At 47.1% G+C, this 17469-nt stretch overlaps 1 protein-coding gene and 1 pseudogene across 3 annotated transcripts in view; both read left to right on the top strand.

Annotated features, from left to right (window-relative positions):
• The first annotated feature begins 440 nt into the window (after positions 1–440).
• Positions 441–12985, top strand: LOC101615809 (annotated as a pseudogene).
• Positions 12986–13102: 117 nt separating this feature from the next.
• The window catches only part of LOC101599926 (E3 ubiquitin-protein ligase TRIM39), a 30265-nt gene continuing 25898 nt past the window's right edge, over positions 13103–17469 (top strand). The window contains exons 1-2 of one of the 3 annotated variants that reach the window (XM_045157433.1): positions 13103–13172; positions 16137–16596. In XM_045157433.1, coding sequence (XP_045013368.1) covers positions 16144–16596 — 453 coding nt within the window. In that variant the 5' untranslated portion in view covers positions 13103–13172; positions 16137–16143. Of the gene's footprint in view, positions 13173–15369; positions 16597–17469 lie in introns of those variants that run through there. The other 2 variants (XM_045157434.1, XM_045157435.1) reach the window with 2 other exon arrangements.

Raw genomic sequence — 17469 nt, 5'->3', positions numbered from 1 at the left:
AGTGCTGGAACTAAAGGCGTGCGCCAGCACGCCTGGCCTTTAATATTGACATATGTAACTCACAAAAACATATTTTTCTTTGGGATCCTCGCTAATTCCTAAGAACACATGAAAATCCTAAAACAAAGTTGGAGAAGGGTTGACCTTAAACAACTCCTGGACAGGAGCCAAAGAGACAAGAGGAAGAGCGCCACAGAGAGATCACGGTAAAGCCCAGAACCCAAGCAGTGACTCTCAAGGTCTCAGTCCCAAGAGTGGTGTCTCGGGTTGGAAGCCCAACGTTGGGGATTCCCCATCACCGAACTTCCCATTTCCCAGCCAAAATCAGGTCTTTCAACCTGATACTGGTGACGCGGGTGCGACTCTCACTCCGATTGGATGTCGGGCTCCTAGCATAGACAGTCGCCGCGGTTCCGGGTGGTAAAGCGAACTCCCCGAAGATGAATACAGTGGCTCCCCGCGCGCTCTTCCTGCTGCTCGCGGCCGCCCTGGCCCTGACCGAGTCCAGGGCCGGTGAGTGCGGGGCAGGGAGGGAAGCAGGGTCTGCGGGGAGCAGCGCCGGGAAGCGGCTCCTGGGCGGCCGGAGCCCAGACCCTCCCCTACCTTCTCCCTTCCCAGCCCAGGCACCGAACCCCGATCCCTGCGCGCTGGGCTCCGGGTCCAGCTTGGAGGAGGCTCGTGCCCCGTCAGCCGTGTGCTTCCCCCAGGCTCCCACTAGCTACAGTACTTCGACACCGCCGTGACCAGCCCGGCCACGGGGAGCCCCGCTTCGTCGCCTTCGGATTCGTCGACGAAACGCAGTTCATGTAGTTCGACAGCACCGCGGAGAATCCTAGAGAGGAGCCCCGGCGCCGTGGACGGAGAAGTTATGGGAGTGCTGGGAGAGGCAGACGCGCATCGCAGGGCCAATGCGCGGATTTTCCGCGAGAATCTGAGAAACCTGCTCCGCTACTACAACCAGAGCGAGGCGTGACTCATAGCTGGGCCCCTCGCCCTGCGCTCCACGAACTGGCTTGGGTGACCCTGGATCCTCAGATCCGACTAACTTCCCAGGCTGTGGCCCCAAGCAGCTCCTCGACTCCTCCCCTGGAGCCGGGGAGTTGCTCTGATTCGTCTCAGCGGGGCGGGGCGGGGCCTTTGCCTGCCTGGGTACCACACCATCCTGTCGGTGCGTGGCTGCTACGTGGGGAGTGGTGGGCACTTCCTCGGCGGCTACTATAGAAGACCGCCAACGATGGCGCCAGTCACCTCTCCCTGAACGAGGACCTCCACTCCGGGACTGCGGCAAACAAGGTGGTGCATATCACCAAACGCAACTACGTGGAGATGGGAGAGGCAGAGCACCATCGGTCCTACCTGGAGTGGCTCCGCAGCCACCTGGACAAGGGAAGGAGGTACTGCAACGCTCATGTACAGTGGTGGGGGATACCCGGATCTCCAGAAAAATCTTCCCGCCGGCCTCCCAGAAGGATACTTCCCCCTGCTGCAGACTGGATAAATCTTGGATTTTCAAATTCTGGGTCAGAGTGACTTGTGAGCCACCTTTCTTTCTGGACAGTTAAAGGAGCAGTTCTGTCTCTAGGGTCGTAGGGAAGACCTTCCCTGCAATAACTTACCAGCTAGCAGTTCCTTTGAACCCTTAGGTATCTCTGGGAGACTCACACTTGTTTTCTGCTCGATCTGTGTGCTTTGCACCTTAAAATCTATTTATTTGCAAGCAGTGAGAGACAGAGAATAGGCGCACCAGAGCTTCCAGCCACTGCAAACAAACTCCAGATATATGCACCACTGTGCATCTGGCTTTATGTGGGCACTGGGTTGTTAGGCTTTACAGACCCCTTATTATTTGCACGTGCATGCCAGGCCCCTGCAAAAAAAGGCCATGTACTTACCCCACTTTTTGCATAGGGCTTATATGGATAGATTTAGAATTTAATCCCGGTTGACAGGCTTTGTAGGCAAGTGCCTATAACCACTGTACCTTCTTCCCAGCCCTAGTTCGCCCTTTCTGAGTCATTAACTTTCCCCCAGGCCAGAACTTGAAGTCCCTCGGAGAGACCTGAGACCTCTTACCCTGGGCTCATTCTAGGTCTTGCCAAGGAATAGATGAAAATAGAAGCCTGAGACCAGGCTGCTGGCTGGATCTTGTGCTTCCTCTTCCACCCCAACTGTCCTGTTCATTCTCAGGATGGTCACAGGACTATGCTTCAGTACCCCAGAAGATGTAATGCAAAGTATCTGAATTTCTGGATTCTTCTCAGACCCACCCCCCAAAGACCCATTACCCCAGACCTGAAGGGCAAGTGATGCTGAAGTGCTGGGCCCTGCCCTTCTACCCTGCGGAGATCAGCCTGACCTGGCAGCAGGATGGGGAGGACCTGACTCAGGACATGGAACTTGTGGAGACCAGGCCTGCAGGAGATGGAATCTTCCAAAAGTGGGCAGCTGTGCTAGTACCTCCTGGGGAGGAACAATACACATGCCATGTATATCATAAAAGGCTGCCTAAGCCCCTTACACTGAGATGGGTAAGTACAGGGTGTGGGCACAGAGTCTGTTGTCAGAAAAGCATGAGCTGCTCTGCAGAGGCTGGGCAGGGTCAGGGGCCCTCACTTCCCCTTCCTCTTCCTCTCAACCCATCATTTCTACTGTGGAAATATTGCAGGCCTTGGAGCTGTGGCCACAGCTGTGAAGTTATCAGGTAGGAAAGGGAAAGAAGAGTATGGTCAGAGTTCTTGGGCTGGGAGGATTCCAAGCTCCAAATGGAAAAACTTACCCATCCTACTGAGAAGTAACACACACACTTTCCCAACTAGGGAATCCTGTGTGTTGTTTTGTGAACCATATGTAAAAATTAGTCTATATCAGCATAGCCGGGTGTGGTGGCACACACCTTTAATCCCAGCACTTGGAAGGCACAGGTAGGAGGACTACTTTAAGTTCAAGGCCACCCAGAGACTACATAGTGAATTCCAGATCAGTCTGGGCTACTATATATGGGGGGGGGGGGAGAGGGAGGGAAGGAAGGTATGTGTCTTCCCTGAGTCTGCAGAAAGTTCAGGAAACTTCACTTGGTTCCAGATTGGTTGGCTGGTTCTTTTAAAAGTTCTCGTGTTAAGTTCTCAGGGCCCTGATGCTTCCCTCTCACAGATTTTCTTCCCACAGGTGGTTTATTGTAAGTATGGAAACTGTCAATAAAAAATAAAATTAAACGCCGGGCGTGGTGGCGCACGCCTTTAATCCCAGCACTCGGGAGGCAGAGGTAGAAGGATCGCCGTGAGTTCAAGGCCACCCTGAGACTACAAACTTAATTCCAGGTCAGCCTGGACCAGAGTGAGACCCTACCTCAAAAAACAAAAAACAAAAAAAAAAAGAAAAAGAAAATAAATAAATAAATAAATAAAATTTAAAAAACTATCCAATAATTACAAAAGAAAAAGGAAGTGAAACGTGAAAATATTCCAGAATCAACTTTTATTGTGGGAGTCTGTTACAGATGGGAAAAGAAGGTTGTGAAGACCCAAGAGCAGATGGAGCTATTGTTCAGTTGGTGCTCAATCCATTATGGGTTTTGAGGTATTTGCTGTTCATCAAGGTCTTCACTTTCCTATTGTCCTTGTCACTTAGTAGGGCTCTCTTCCACCAGGACTTATGATCACAGGGCTCCAGCTGTCTGGATCATACACAACAAAGGACTGTGTATGGCAGGTCAGCCAAGGCTCAGGCCTGAATCCAATGGTCAGCTCCCAACTTATGTTTCTTAGTTTCTTTTTTAAGATATATTTTTAAGGGGCTGGAGAAATGGTTTAGCATTTAAGGCGTTTGCCTGCAAAGCCAAAGGATCCCGGTTCAATTCTCCAGGACAAATGTTAAGCCAGATGCACAAGAGGGTGCGTGCATCTGGAGTTCATTTGCAGTGGCTGGAGGCCCTGGCGTGCCTATTCTCCCTCCCTCCTCTCTCAAATAAACAAATAAAATATATTTTAAATGTGTATACACACACACACACACACACATATATATACATGTATATGTATGTATGTATTTAAATTTACTTGTAAGCAGAGAGAGAGAGAGAAGGAGCCAGGGTCTCCAACTGCTGCAAACAAACTCCAGGTGCATGTGCTACTTTGTGCATCTGGCTTTACATGGGTACTGAGAAATTGAAGCCGGGTTGTTAAGTTTTACAGGGAAGTGCCTTCATAGCCGAGCTGTCTTTCCAAGCCCTGTCTCTTAGTTTCTACAGAAAATTAAGAGCACATTTGCTCCTAGTTCCATTTCCCCTGGGCATCTTCCATCTCTCACAGCAGCAGGTATTTTGTCTAGCATGGTCTCGCAAGGCCTAATTGGTCCCTGCAGAAAGGAGACTCTGGTTCTAAGACATCTTTCCTTCTTTCCAGGCCTGTTTTAGTGAATGGCTCTTTTTCCCAACCCTTAAAGAACTGCATCCTAGATTAGCAGAGATAAATCTTACAATTGCTCATTCTAGAGGAATTCCTATTGTAATCCTGTGGGGTTTTTGTTTGTTTTCTCAAGAAAGGGTCCCGCTCTAGTCCAAGCTGACCTGGAATCCACTATGGTGTGCTCAGGCTGGCCTCTAACTCACAGCGCTCCTCCAACCTCAGTCTCCCATGTGCTGGCATTGAAGACTGCATGCACCACCATGCTTGGCTATTTTTTTTAAGTATTTTATTTGAGAGAAAGAGAATATGGGCATTCCAGGGCCTCCAGCCACTGAAAATGAATTCCATATGCATGCACTACCTTGTGCATCTGGCTTACATGTGTCCTGGGGAATCAAACCTGGGTCCTTTGGCTTTGCAAGCAAGCACCTTGTGGTGGTTTGATTCAGGTGTCCCCCATAAACTTAGGTGTTGTGAATGCTAGCTCTCCAGCTGATGGATATTAGGGAATTAATGCCCCCTGGAGGGAGTATATTGTTGGGGGCGGGCTTATGGGCTTTATAGCCAGTTTCCCCATGCCAGTGTTTGGCACACCCTCCTGTTGCTGTGGTCCACCTTATGTTGGCCAGAGGGTGATGTCCACCCTCTGCTCATGCCATCGTTTTCCCCTGCCATCGTGGAGCTTCCCTTTGAGCGTGTAAGCCAAAATAAACCTCTTTTTTCCCAGAAGCTGCTCTTGGTTGAGTGATTTCTACCAGCAATGAGAACCGGACTGCAACACACCTTAACCACTAAGCCATCTCTCCAGCCTCCTACTGCAATCCTTCTGTTCTGCTCACCTATCCCTATCCCTAAGACTAGTTAATCCTAGTGCTGACTGAAATGCAAACTAATGCATTACAGAATCTAAGGGCTGGGGAGATGGCCCAATGTTTATAAAGTGCTGCACATATGAGTACCAGAGTTTAGATGCCCAGTACCCATATAAAAGCCGGACGTGTTCTAGGGTAAGATGCATATCTAGGGTAAGATTTGAGGCAGAGAAAGAAAAACATCAAAAGCTCACGTTAGCATGCCAGCACTTGTGTTTTTGTAGGGTGCAGAATGATTGACGAGGGAAAGAGGCACTTGTGAGGAAAGCCCAGAGGTCTCTGCCATCAGTGTGTGGACCTCTTGCTGAGCTACCAAGGGATCTAATATTAAAACTACTAAAAGGTATGACCCAGCTATAGCACTCCTAGGCATATATCCAAAGGACTCATCTCATTTCCCTAGAAATACGTGCTCAACCATGTTTATTGCTGCTCAATTTATAATAGCTGGGAAATGGAACCAGCCTAAATGTCCCTCAACTGATGAGTGGATAATGAAGATGTGGTACATTTATACAATGGAGTTCTACTCAGCGGTAAAGAAAAACGAAGTTATGAAATTTGCAGAAAAATGGATGGACCTGGAAAGGATTATACTAAGTGAGGTAACCCAGGCCCAGAAAGCCAAGAGCCACATGTTCTCTCTCGTATGTGGATACTAGCTACAGATGACTGGGCTTCTGTGTGAGAATGAAAATACTTAGTAGCAGAGGCCAGTTAAGTTAAAAAGGAGACATAAAGGGAAGAGAAAGGAAGGGAGGAGGGTACTTAATAGGTTGATATTGTATATATGTAAGTACAATGATTGTGATGGTGAGGTAATATGATGGAGAATGGAATTTCAAAGGGGAAAGTATGGGGGATGGGGAGGGAGGGAATTACCATGGGATTTTTTTTTATTTTTATTTTTATTTTTTTTATAATCATGGAAAATGCTAATAAAAATTTTAAAAAATTTAAAAAAAAACTACTAAAAGGGACTGGAGAGATGGCTCAGTGGCTAAGGCACTTGCCTACAAAGCCAAAGGACCTGGGTTTGATTCCCCAGTACTCACATAAAGCCAGATGCGTAAGATAGCACTTGTGTCTGGAATACATTTGCAGTGGCCTGGTGTGCCTCTGTCTTTCATAAGTAAATAAATATATTTTTAAGGGGGCTGGAAAGATGGCTTAGCGGTTAAGGTGCTTGCCTGCAAAGCTAAAGGACCTCGGTTTGACTCCCCAGGACCCAAGTAAGTCGATGCAAGAAGTGGCACATGTGTCTGGAGTTTGTTTGCAGTGGCTGGAAGACCTGGTGCACACATTCTCTCTCTCTCTCTACCTCTTTCTCAAATAAATTTAAAAGCACATATATATACATATATGTATGTACACATATATACTTATTTAAATAAAGCTACTAGAAAAGGGTGGTACTCACCCCTCATTGGACGAACATAGGCAAATCTCACTTTGTTGAGCTTTACTCTGTTGTATGTGGTAGATACTGCACATCTTACAAACTGAAGCTATCCTGCATACAGCTATTTTTCCAGTAGCACGTTTACTTCATGTCTGTGTCACATTTCAAACAGAGGTTAACTATCATCTGTAATCTTTGCTGTTAATATGAAATTGCTTCGAGCTGCCACAAACTGTAACCCATATCAGTGTGGACATTGGATCTGAGTTTCATCAGCTTTCCAATGTGGACTGAAGGCTAGAGGATCTCTAGAAATCCTCCAGTCCTTCTGTGTCAGATTGTGACCATTGAGGCATCCAGCCTTGTGGTCTGAGCAGTGACCAGATTTCTCGACACTCAAGCCTACAAACAGCGATTACTCATATCCCATAAGCTAGCTCAATAAATCCTCTTTATAGTACATGTAATTTTATCAATTTTATTCTACAGAACCTTAATACAGACTCTGGTGTCAGGACTGACTGAATAACAAAATTGTAAAGATGGATATTGTTAGTGCACTTGGTAATACCAGGAGCTCTCCAACTCTAGTATTATTTATTAAAAAGATTCCTGGTAGTAAAGGAGAGCACTGATAATCCATGTTATGAACTATTTCTTTTACTGAATTTTATTTCATTTTGAATGTTTTGAACTAGTCAAGAGAGATGTATTTCATTGGCCTCTCATGAGGAGCAAGGAATTAAGTGGCTCTGAATATAAAACTTTGTGCAAAAGTATGAAATATAAAGATACTGGCTGTTTGCCTCTAGCATTTCTGGATAAAGTAACAAGGAAAAAGGGTAAGAACAGAGATGAAAATTCTCAGCTCAAGATGTGCAGAAATGATCCAAAGGGTTCCAAGTATGCCCCCACAGAGAAACTTTTCTCCAACAGCATAGGCAGAAAAAAAAAAAAGTTGCAGAAATCAAATCCTCATTGTACAATTGGCTGCAAAAGAACTCCAGACACATGCAGCAGTGTATATATTTGGCTTTACATAGGTACTGTTGAGGCCAACTTGAGCCATTAGGCTTTGCAAATAAATGCCTTTAACACCTAAGCCATATCTCCAGTCCAGCATTTTTTGTTTGTTTGTTTTGAGGTAGGGTCTCACTCTAAGCCCAGGCTGACCTGGAATTCACTATATAATCTCAGGGTGGCCTCGAACTTGGTGATCCTACCTCTACCTCCTGAGTACTGGGATTAAAGGTGTGGACCACCACACCCAGCCCAGCTGTTTTTGATAATAAGTCTAAACAGGCAGAGTTCTTCTCTGCTTCTTGCCCATAATTCCACCAGTCTCACACCACCTTGCCTGCCTCTTTTCCCAGAGAGCTACAAGCACATACGGTGCTGCACAGTCCTGCCAGAAATACTTACTGAAACCAAAATAAGAATCTAAACATGGGCTGGAGGGATGGCTTATGGTTGGGGCATTTGCCTGCAAAACCAAAGGGCCCAGGTTTGAGCCCCCAGGACCCACGTTAGCCAAATACACAAGGGGGCGCAAGCGTCTGGAATTCGTTTGCATTAGCTCAAGGCCCTGGCACACCCATTCTCTCTCTCCCCCCACCTCTTTCTCTGTCAAATAAATAAAAATTTAAAAAAAAAAAGAATCTAAACATGACATGGTCACCCTGGGGTTACTCGAAACTAAAACTTTAGAACTTCTCAGAAATTAAGCAATCACACACAAGTTTGGAAATGTGTCCTGGTTCACCTACTTTGGAGCTGGAAAACAAAAAATCAGAGGTCGTTACAATTGTTTACATTCCCAATGCCCATGTCCCTAACTAAGGTTTAGGGCAAATCAGCAACACATCAGAAAACACACTGGATAGAATATTTTCTAACTGATTTTATGAGGGCATTGCTTTGATGCAAAACCAGGTAAGACATTACAAGAAAACAAGTACAGCCAAGACATTAAAAGAATCGTGTTTCGGCCTGGAGAGATGGCTTAGTGGTTAAGCGCTTGCCTGTGAAACCTAAGGACCCTGGTCCTGGTTCAAGGCTCGATTCCCCAGGACCCACGTTAGCCAGATGCACAAAGGGGCGCATGCGTCTGGAGTTCGTTTTCAGTGGTTGGAGGCCCTGGCGTGCCCATTCTCTCTGTCTCTCTCTCTCTCTCTGCCTCTTTCTGTCACTCTCAAATAAATAAATTAAAATAAATAAATAAATTTAAAAAAAAAGAATGGTGTCTCATGACTAAGCAGGGTTTATCCTCCAAAAACAAAACAATTCAACCTCTGAGACTCAATGACACAACTCATAGTTTAATACACTACAGCTGACTTGGAATTCACTATGTAGTTTCAGGGTGGCCTCGAACTCACAGTGACCCTCCTACCTCTGCCTCCTGAGTGCTGGGATTAAAAGCATGCACCACCATGCTCGGCCCAAAATGTAAAAATTGACGGTTAAAAGGCACTTGATTAAATTCCACATTTATTCATGCTAAAATTTCTCAGGAAACTAAAAAAGAGCCTTCTAAACCTGATAAATACACCTATGAAAAACCTGTATCTTAACATCACATAACATTGAATGTCTGAAGCATTCCTTAAGACTGGGAATTGGGGGGCTGAAGAGACCTAAGGAGCTAGCCTGGGAAGCCTAAGGACCCAGGTTAGATTCCCCAGTACCCACATAAAACCAGATGCACAAGGTGGCACAAGCCTGTGGAGTTTGTTGAAGTGGCTAGAGGCCCTGGCATGCTCATTCTCTGTCTGCTTCTCCCCTGCCTCCCATACATACATACAAACAAACAAGATGAAATGGGCAAGGGCATCCGCTCTTGCCACTCTCACTCAGCATTGTACTTGGGAGGTGCTAGGCAGTGCATAAAGGGAAGGAAAAAAAAAAAAAAAGACACTCAGTTTGGACAAGGAAAATGTAAGACTTTGGCCTCTTTGAAGAAATAAAATTTCTTACCTACAAATCTCAACCATACTAGAACAAGTGAACTAAAACTGCAGAGCTAAGTTGAGTGTATAAAATACACAGCACAGGCTGGCCTCACATGTGTGGTGCTCCTCCTGCCTCAGCCTTCCAAGTGCTGAGATTATAAGCATAGCCCACCATGCCTGGCTAAAATGTGTATTTAAATTTGAATTTCCTTTCTTCGCATTACTACAATTCATTTTGTCATATTCCTGCTTTAGAAATCTCTTGATATAAGGGCAAGAGATACGGCTTAGCAGTTAAGGTGCTTGCCTTCAAAACCAAAGGACCCAAGTTCAATTGCCCAGGACCCACATAAAGCCATATGCACAAGGTGGCACATGCATCTGGAATTCTTTTGCAGCTGCTGGGGATCCTGGCGTGCCCATTCTCTCTTTCTCCCTCTGTCTAAAATAAAAATTAAAATAAATCTTTGGTATAAATTAGCATTAAAACTCAGAGTTGGGGCTCAGCAGTTAAAAGTGGTTATTTGAAAAGTCTGATGGCCCACGCCCAATTTCCCACATAAAGCCAGATGCATAAAGTGGTACATGTGTCTGGAGTTCACTTGCAGTCACAGGAGGCCCTGGTGTACCTATTCTCTCTCAAATAATTAAAAAAAAAAAAAGACTCAAATGTTGGGCTGGACAGATGGCTCAGCAGTTAAAGTGCCTAAGGAGCCAAGTTCAACTCTCTGGTTCCTATGTAAAGCCAGATGCACAAGGTGGCACATGCATCTAGAGTTTATCTACAATGGCTGGAGGCCTGGGCAAGCCCATTTTCTCCCTCTATCTGCATCTTTCTCTTTTACTATTAAATAAATAAATTTTTAAAATGACTTAGTGTTATCCCATCTTTCCTAAACTACAATTCCTAATTTCAATCAAGAGTTGCCCCTGCTGGGTGTGGTGGTGCATGCCTTTAATCCCAGCACTGGGGAGGGAGAGGTAGGAGTCTCACTGTGAGTTCGAGGTCACCAAGACTACACAGTGAACTTCAGGTCAGCCTGGGCTTGAGACTACACCTCAAAAAACGGGGGGGGGGGGGGGGCTGGAGGGATGGCTTAGCAGTTTGCCAGCAAAGCCAAAGGACTCAGGTTCAATTCCTCAGGACCTACATCACTCAGCTGCACAAGGGGGCGCACATGTCTGGAGTTCGTTTGCAATGGCTGGAGGCCCTGGCACACTCATTCTCTCTTTCTCTATCAAATAAATAAAAATTATATATAAAACATATATATATATACACTGTTTTTCAAGGTAGGGTTTCACTCTAGCTCAGGCTGACCTGGAATTTGCTCTGTATTCTCAGGGTGGCCTCAAACTCATGGTGATCCTCCTACCTCTGCCTCCCAAGTGCTGGGATTAAAGGTGTTCACCACCACGCCCCAGCAAAATATTTTTTATTAATTGTCCTTTCTTAGACTGCACTTGTATCTTAGTACGTTACAAATCCAGCCAATCAGGTTTCAGAGGACAGATAATAAGTTTGTGTTAGGATCTCAAGATCCATTTATGATTTGATTATAGAAGTAACAGATTAGGGCTGGAGAGATTACTTAGCAGTTAAGGCACTTGCCTATGAAGCCTAAGGACCCAGGTTAGATTCCCCAGTACCCATAAGCCAGATGCACAAGGTGGTGCATGCGTTTGAAGTTCATTTACAATGGTTGGAGGCCCTGGCATGCTCGCTCACTCTCACTCGCGCGCGCATGCGCTTTCCCTCCCTCCCTCCCTCCCCCTCTCTCTCCCTCCCTCCCCTCCCTCCCCCTCTCTCCAGACACAATTGTGTCTTGAGAAAACCTGGGTACTTAACTATTATTCAGGGATTATCAGGCTATGACCCTGTATTTTTTGTGTTTGTATGGCCTAAAAACTAAGAAAGATTTTATTATTTATTTTGTTTGTTTGTTTTGTTTTTTCGAGATAGGGTTTCACTCTAGCCCAGGCTGAAATAGAATTCACTATGTAGTCTCAGGGTGGCCTCAACTCATGGCAATCCTCCTACCACTGCCTCCCTAGTGCTGGGATTAATAGTGTGTGTCACCACACCCAGCTTGGTTTTTACATTTTAAATGACGGGCAGGGGTAGAACATTTGTCACATGTGAAAATTATATTAATTTCAAATATTAGTATCCATAAACAGTTTTGACCACGTGGAAGTAGCTTTTCCTCAACAAAGCTCTGATACTTCACCTCTTTCCCTGTAGCAGGGAAAGGGGAGGTATGCCCAAAGCTGATGAGGGAGAGGCCCATCCTCAATGGCCTCCAAGCCTGCTAACAGCAAGAGGATCAGGGTTTCAATGCTACACAGTGAGCCGAAGGCCAACCTTGAGAACATGAAAGAGCAATCTTCAAACCAAGCGTAACAAAGTCATGGTGTTTGTAACCCATCACAAAATTTCTACGGGATGTTATAAGATCCTCTCCAACGAGGACACAATGAAACCAACTCATCTTTTTCAAACATGCTGCAAACCAAATGTTGAAGGAGGGTGACAAGTAATGTGTACACTAGCAATGACTCCTCCCATGTCCATCTCACCTTTACCGCCCTCTCACATCATCCCCCACTTCCTCCATCATCAGACTGGTGAAGCTTCAAGCAGGGAGGCTACAGTACAAGTTTGCAGTCCCCTCAAAACAAGCTGCTCTCGCGGAAAACCTACGCCTCCCTCCTCCCCAGGGTAGGAAGAACGAGGCGCTGGCTCTCACCCAAGTGCTTACTGAGCACCCGACACGGTCCGCCCAAGTCTCCGAAGCTGAGGACGCAAGCACGAGTGAGTGGCGGGGTGCAGTGCCAGCCGCGGAGCGAATCTCTAGACGAGAGCGCCCAGGGGCGGGTCGAAGCGCACCTCGCTCGGCGGCCAAGAATATTTACCTACTCCAGAGCACGAAAACGCCAAGCCTCAAGGAGTCGGAAGTGACGCGACGCTGAGACTCGCAGGTCCGCCACGTAATCCGCCGCCCGCTTAACTAGCCCACCCTCCCCTGCGAAGTGACCGGAGTTGGGAAAAGTGAGGTCGAAAGCTCGCAGTCGGCCCCCGCGCGGGCCTCGGCGGGGCTGGGAGTCGCCAGGGACGAGCCGGAATCGCGGCCCGCAAGCTTCACCCACAGGCCTCGCGGGTTGCAGCGCCCGGAGAGAGATGAGCTTCAGCGCCTCGCCACGCGCATGCGCGGCCCGCGGTCTCCAGAGGACTCCTCGGGTCACCTGGACGCCGGCACCTCAGACACCTGCCGCCGCGGGTCCCTCCCGCCCTGGCCTCCTCGCACGGGTCTTCGTCGTCAGACCCCCGCCGCCGCCTCCCGCAGGCACCGCTAGGCCGGCGCAAAGCCCAGCGCCGACGCGCGACTGCCGCCAACACGAGCCTCGGCGCGGCGCGGCGCGGCTTCCGCTTCCGGCGAGTATTGTGTGTGACGCCGCGGGGCGGGGGTGAGGGGAGGAGGAAGGAGGGAGGCAGCGCTCGGGCGGCTCCGCGGCCCGCACTCCGGGACCCGGAGCCGGGAAGGTAGGTGCTGCCCCGCCGCCGCGCCGGGACCAGGCGTCCGTCCCCGCCGCCGGCTCCTCACGCCGCGGCCCCGCGACGGCGCCACAGCCCCCGCACGTAACCACAGCTGCCTCCGCCCGCCTCGGGCCCGGGCGGACGTTTGCCGCCCCGGCGACGTCAGCGCGTCCGGCGTTGCTTGGCTACCCCGCCGTTCCCCTGTCCCGCCGCCTCTGGTCTCCCCGGGTGAAAGTGACGCTGTCACCGCGGGTCTGGGCTGCGACACGGCAGCGGGCATCCCACCTTCATGTCACACCTCCTCCTCACCTGGACACGCATCTCCCGCCAGCCACGACGTTCCCCGCACCCCCCAACGCTCCAGTCCCCCTGCTGCAGATACGGCAGAGGAGGGAAGCCGGCTGGTACCGAGTTGCGGCCTACGCTCGAGAAGCTTGCAGCAAGCTGAAACCCAAACAGTGATAGAAACAAAATGAGGACGTCCCTGAAGTTAGCCCTTCTACTGAGACCGAGGACTGGAAGGGGAGGAAGGACGAACCCAGAGGCACCCAAGGCCTCTTTGTGGCCGTCCTCTCCACCCACTTCCTCCGTTCCAAATCCTATTATTCACTAAGCCTGAACCCGTTTCTCTTACACACTACTTCTGTACCATGCTAGAGTCATGCTGCTCCATAAGTGTGCACATCCAAGTGAGGCAGCCACCTACTGTCTAGATGACAGGAAGGGGCAGGGTCACTAGTCAAAGTTGGATTCTAATGGATGAAGAAATCATCCAACTGAACTGTTCTGATTGGAAGGAAGACATTTAGGTCCATATAAGTTATCAGCTTCTACTTTAAATTAAACACATGTGCCATCAATATACAGAAGTAATCATTGTCAACCCAAGTTGTTATCGCGTGGCCACTTCTCTGCCAGTTTGTAGACGTACCAAATCGTCTTCCTTTGGTTGGGTTCTTTTCCAGGGAGGAGGGAAAGTGGGGGTTATGGGGCTAGAGAAAACAAATTATTTGTGGATAAAACTATTTTTTAAAGATGGGATGGAGACCACCCTTCTATTTTATAAATCTCTAATGCATTTCTAAGTCTGAGGCATCAACTAAGTTTTTTATTGCCTCTTTTCCTTTAAAAAAAAAAACAACTGTATTTATTTGAGAGGAAAGAAGCAGATAGAGAGAATGAATGTTCCAGGGCCTCTAGCCATTGCAAATGAATTCCAGACGCATGTGCCTCCTAGTGCATCTGGCTTACATGGGTACTGGGGAATCGAACCTAACTTCTTAAGCTTCACAAGCAAGTGTCTTAACTGTTACGCCATCTCTTCACTCCCACCTTTTTTTGAACCAGGGTCACATGTAGCTCAGGCTCCCAGTGGTGGGATTATAGGCATGAACCACCATACTTGGCTTTGGCCTTGAACTCCTTTTTTCATTAGTGTATTTGGTTATGTGCATGTGTGTGCACATGTCTATGAGTGTGGGGATGGGTATTTTGCAGCTTCAGCTTTATGTGGAATCTGGGGCTCTGAACTCAGTTATTTAGAGTTCTATAGCAAGTGCATTCATTATCTACTGAGCCAACTCTCCAGCCCTAGCCTTTAACTCTTGATACTCCTTGCCTCTACCTCCCCAGTGTTGGGATTGCAGACATATACCCACCATACTTTTCTCTCTTAAAAAAAAAAAATATATATATATATATATATATACACACATACATATATATATAAAATATATATATATATGTATGTATGTATTTGAGAGAGGGTGTGGGTACGCCAGGGCCTCCAGCACTGCAAACAAACTCCAGACGCATGCACCCCCTTGTGCATCTGGCTTACATGGGTCCTGGGGAATCGAGAGGTCCTTTGGCTTTGCAGACAAACGCCTTAACTGCTAAGCCATCTCTCCAGCCCCATTTTTCTTCTTTTAATTCCTAATCACTCTAGAGATTATTAAATGAAGATACTGAATAACCAAAGAATTACTTATCTGTGGCTACTTTGAAAGACTAAAAGTCACTGCTCAATGTCTAGAATAAACTTGTCAGCTCTTCAAGAAGTTACTGCCCTGGGCTCAACAATATACTATTTAGTAGAGTTCCTAAGCATTTGTTACTTTTTTTTTTTTTTTAGTTTTTTCAAGGTAGTCCTGTCTCCAAAAAAACAAAACAAAACAAAACAAAAAAAAAAAAAAAACAAAAAAAAAACCTATAGGAAGTACGGAGACAAAGCATTAAGGTTTTAGCCAGATACAGTGGCTCACACCTGTAATCTCAGCATTCAGAAGACTGAGACAGGAGGGTCAACACAAGTTTGAGGCCAACCTAGGATACCAAGTAAGACTAAAATAAAGATGTTTGCTGGGTATGATATTGCACACTTTTAAATCCCATCACTCAAGAGGCGGAGGTAGGAAGATCACTGTAGATCCCGAGGCCAGTCTGGAGCTACAGAGTGAGTTCCAGGTCATCCTGAACTAGAGTGAGTCCCTACCTTGAAAAACAAAACAATTCCAGACACATGTGCCATGTTGTACATCTGGCTTTATGTGGGTACTGAAGGATTCAACCTGGGCAAGTGGCTCCTTTATATCTATTAGAAAATGTCAAAGTAGGAGATAGTGTTCAGATATTATTGGTTCTCAGACGAATTGAATGAGCCTGGACTAGGAGATGTATGCTGGGCTAGAGTTAAAGGAAGCTTCTGTTTGTAATGACAGAGCAGAGGTTAGAGGCAAGAGAGATTGGGGATTGTTAATGCTTGCTGAAGAGATAAATACTTTGATGGTGGGAGTCATAAATTTAGGAAATGTGAAAACTGGTTGAATGTAATAAGTGAGGAGATGGAAAATACCAAGATGGGTCTAAATCTGATGATTTAATATGAGAAATATCAGGCCAGGAGTGCAGAAAAATTAACCCTCCAGCTAATAGTTTTTTTCTTTTTCTGTCTTCTTTCCTGTCTCCAAGTTAAATAATGGCAGACACAAGTCTGTTGGAGGCTGGAGCCTCTGCAGCCTCAACAGCTGCTGCTTTGGAGAATCTGCAGGTGGAAGCGAGCTGCTCGGTGTGCCTGGAGTATCTGAAGGAGCCTGTTATCATTGAATGTGGGCATAACTTCTGCAAAGCTTGCATTACCCGCTGGTGGGAGGACCTAGAGAGGGACTTTCCTTGTCCTGTCTGTCGGAAGACATCCCGTTACCGAAGTCTCCGGCCTAATCGGCAATTAGGCAGTATGGTGGAAATTGCCAAGCAACTCCAGGCAGTCAAACGGAAGATCAGGGATGAGAGCCTCTGTCCTCAGCACCATGAGGCCCTCAGCCTCTTCTGCTATGAAGACCAGGAAGCTGTATGTCTGATATGTGCAATTTCCCACACCCACCGAGCCCATACTGTCGTGCCACTGGATGACGCTACACAGGAATACAAGGTGAGCAACCAGATACATGATACTAGTTTGGGTAAAGAGGGCGGAGCAACCTAGAATACTTGGGGAGGGGAGTTTAAGCTCCTGAGGCAAGACTCTATACTTACCCCAGAGCTATATACACAGGGTTCAAAGGTGTTGATCAGGTGTTCTTCATATTAAGAACAGTAAAGGAGTACCCAAAAATTTCTGTGACATTTTTGCAGTATATTTGAGTCTTATGACTATTGGTATATGTGATCTTAGATTTTTTTTTTTTTTTTTTTTTTTTTTGGTTTCGCATCTTGTGCTAGCCCAGGCTGACCTGGAATTCACTATGTAGTCTTAGGCTGGTCTTAAACTCATGGCACTCCTCCTACCTCTGACTCCTAAGTGCTAGGACTAAAGGCATGCACCACCATACTTGGCCATAAATACGCTAAATTTTAAGGGAATGAGTGGAACCACATGAAGAACATCAAACTTCGGATGAATTGAAAAGTATCCTACATTTTTTGGTATTTGGTTTTACTGGAGTGAGAGGGACCCTGCCCACTATGCTCCATTTGTCTCTTATTCCCCAAACCCTACTCTTCTCCAGTACACACCCATTTAATTAAGCAGTTGTATAAAGTTTCTAGGGCTAAGAAAGGGAATGAAGCTGGGCGTGGTGGCGCACACCTTTAATCCCAGTACTTGGGAGGCAGAGGTAAGAAGGATCGCTGAGAGTTCGAGGCCACCCTGAGACTACATAGTGAAATCCAGGTCAGCCTGGACCAGAATGAGACCCTACCTCACAAAACCAAAAAAAAGAAAGGGATTGGCAGGGCGTGGTGGCGCACGCCTTTAATCCCAGCACTCGGGAGGCAGAGGTAGGAGGATTGCCGTGAGTTCAAG

Source organism: Jaculus jaculus, chromosome 8 (genome assembly GCF_020740685.1).
Source record: "Jaculus jaculus isolate mJacJac1 chromosome 8, mJacJac1.mat.Y.cur, whole genome shotgun sequence".
NCBI lineage: Eukaryota > Metazoa > Chordata > Mammalia > Rodentia > Dipodidae > Jaculus > Jaculus jaculus.
Note: the sequence above shows the minus strand (reverse complement) of the source record. Positions and strands in the feature narration are given on the sequence as shown.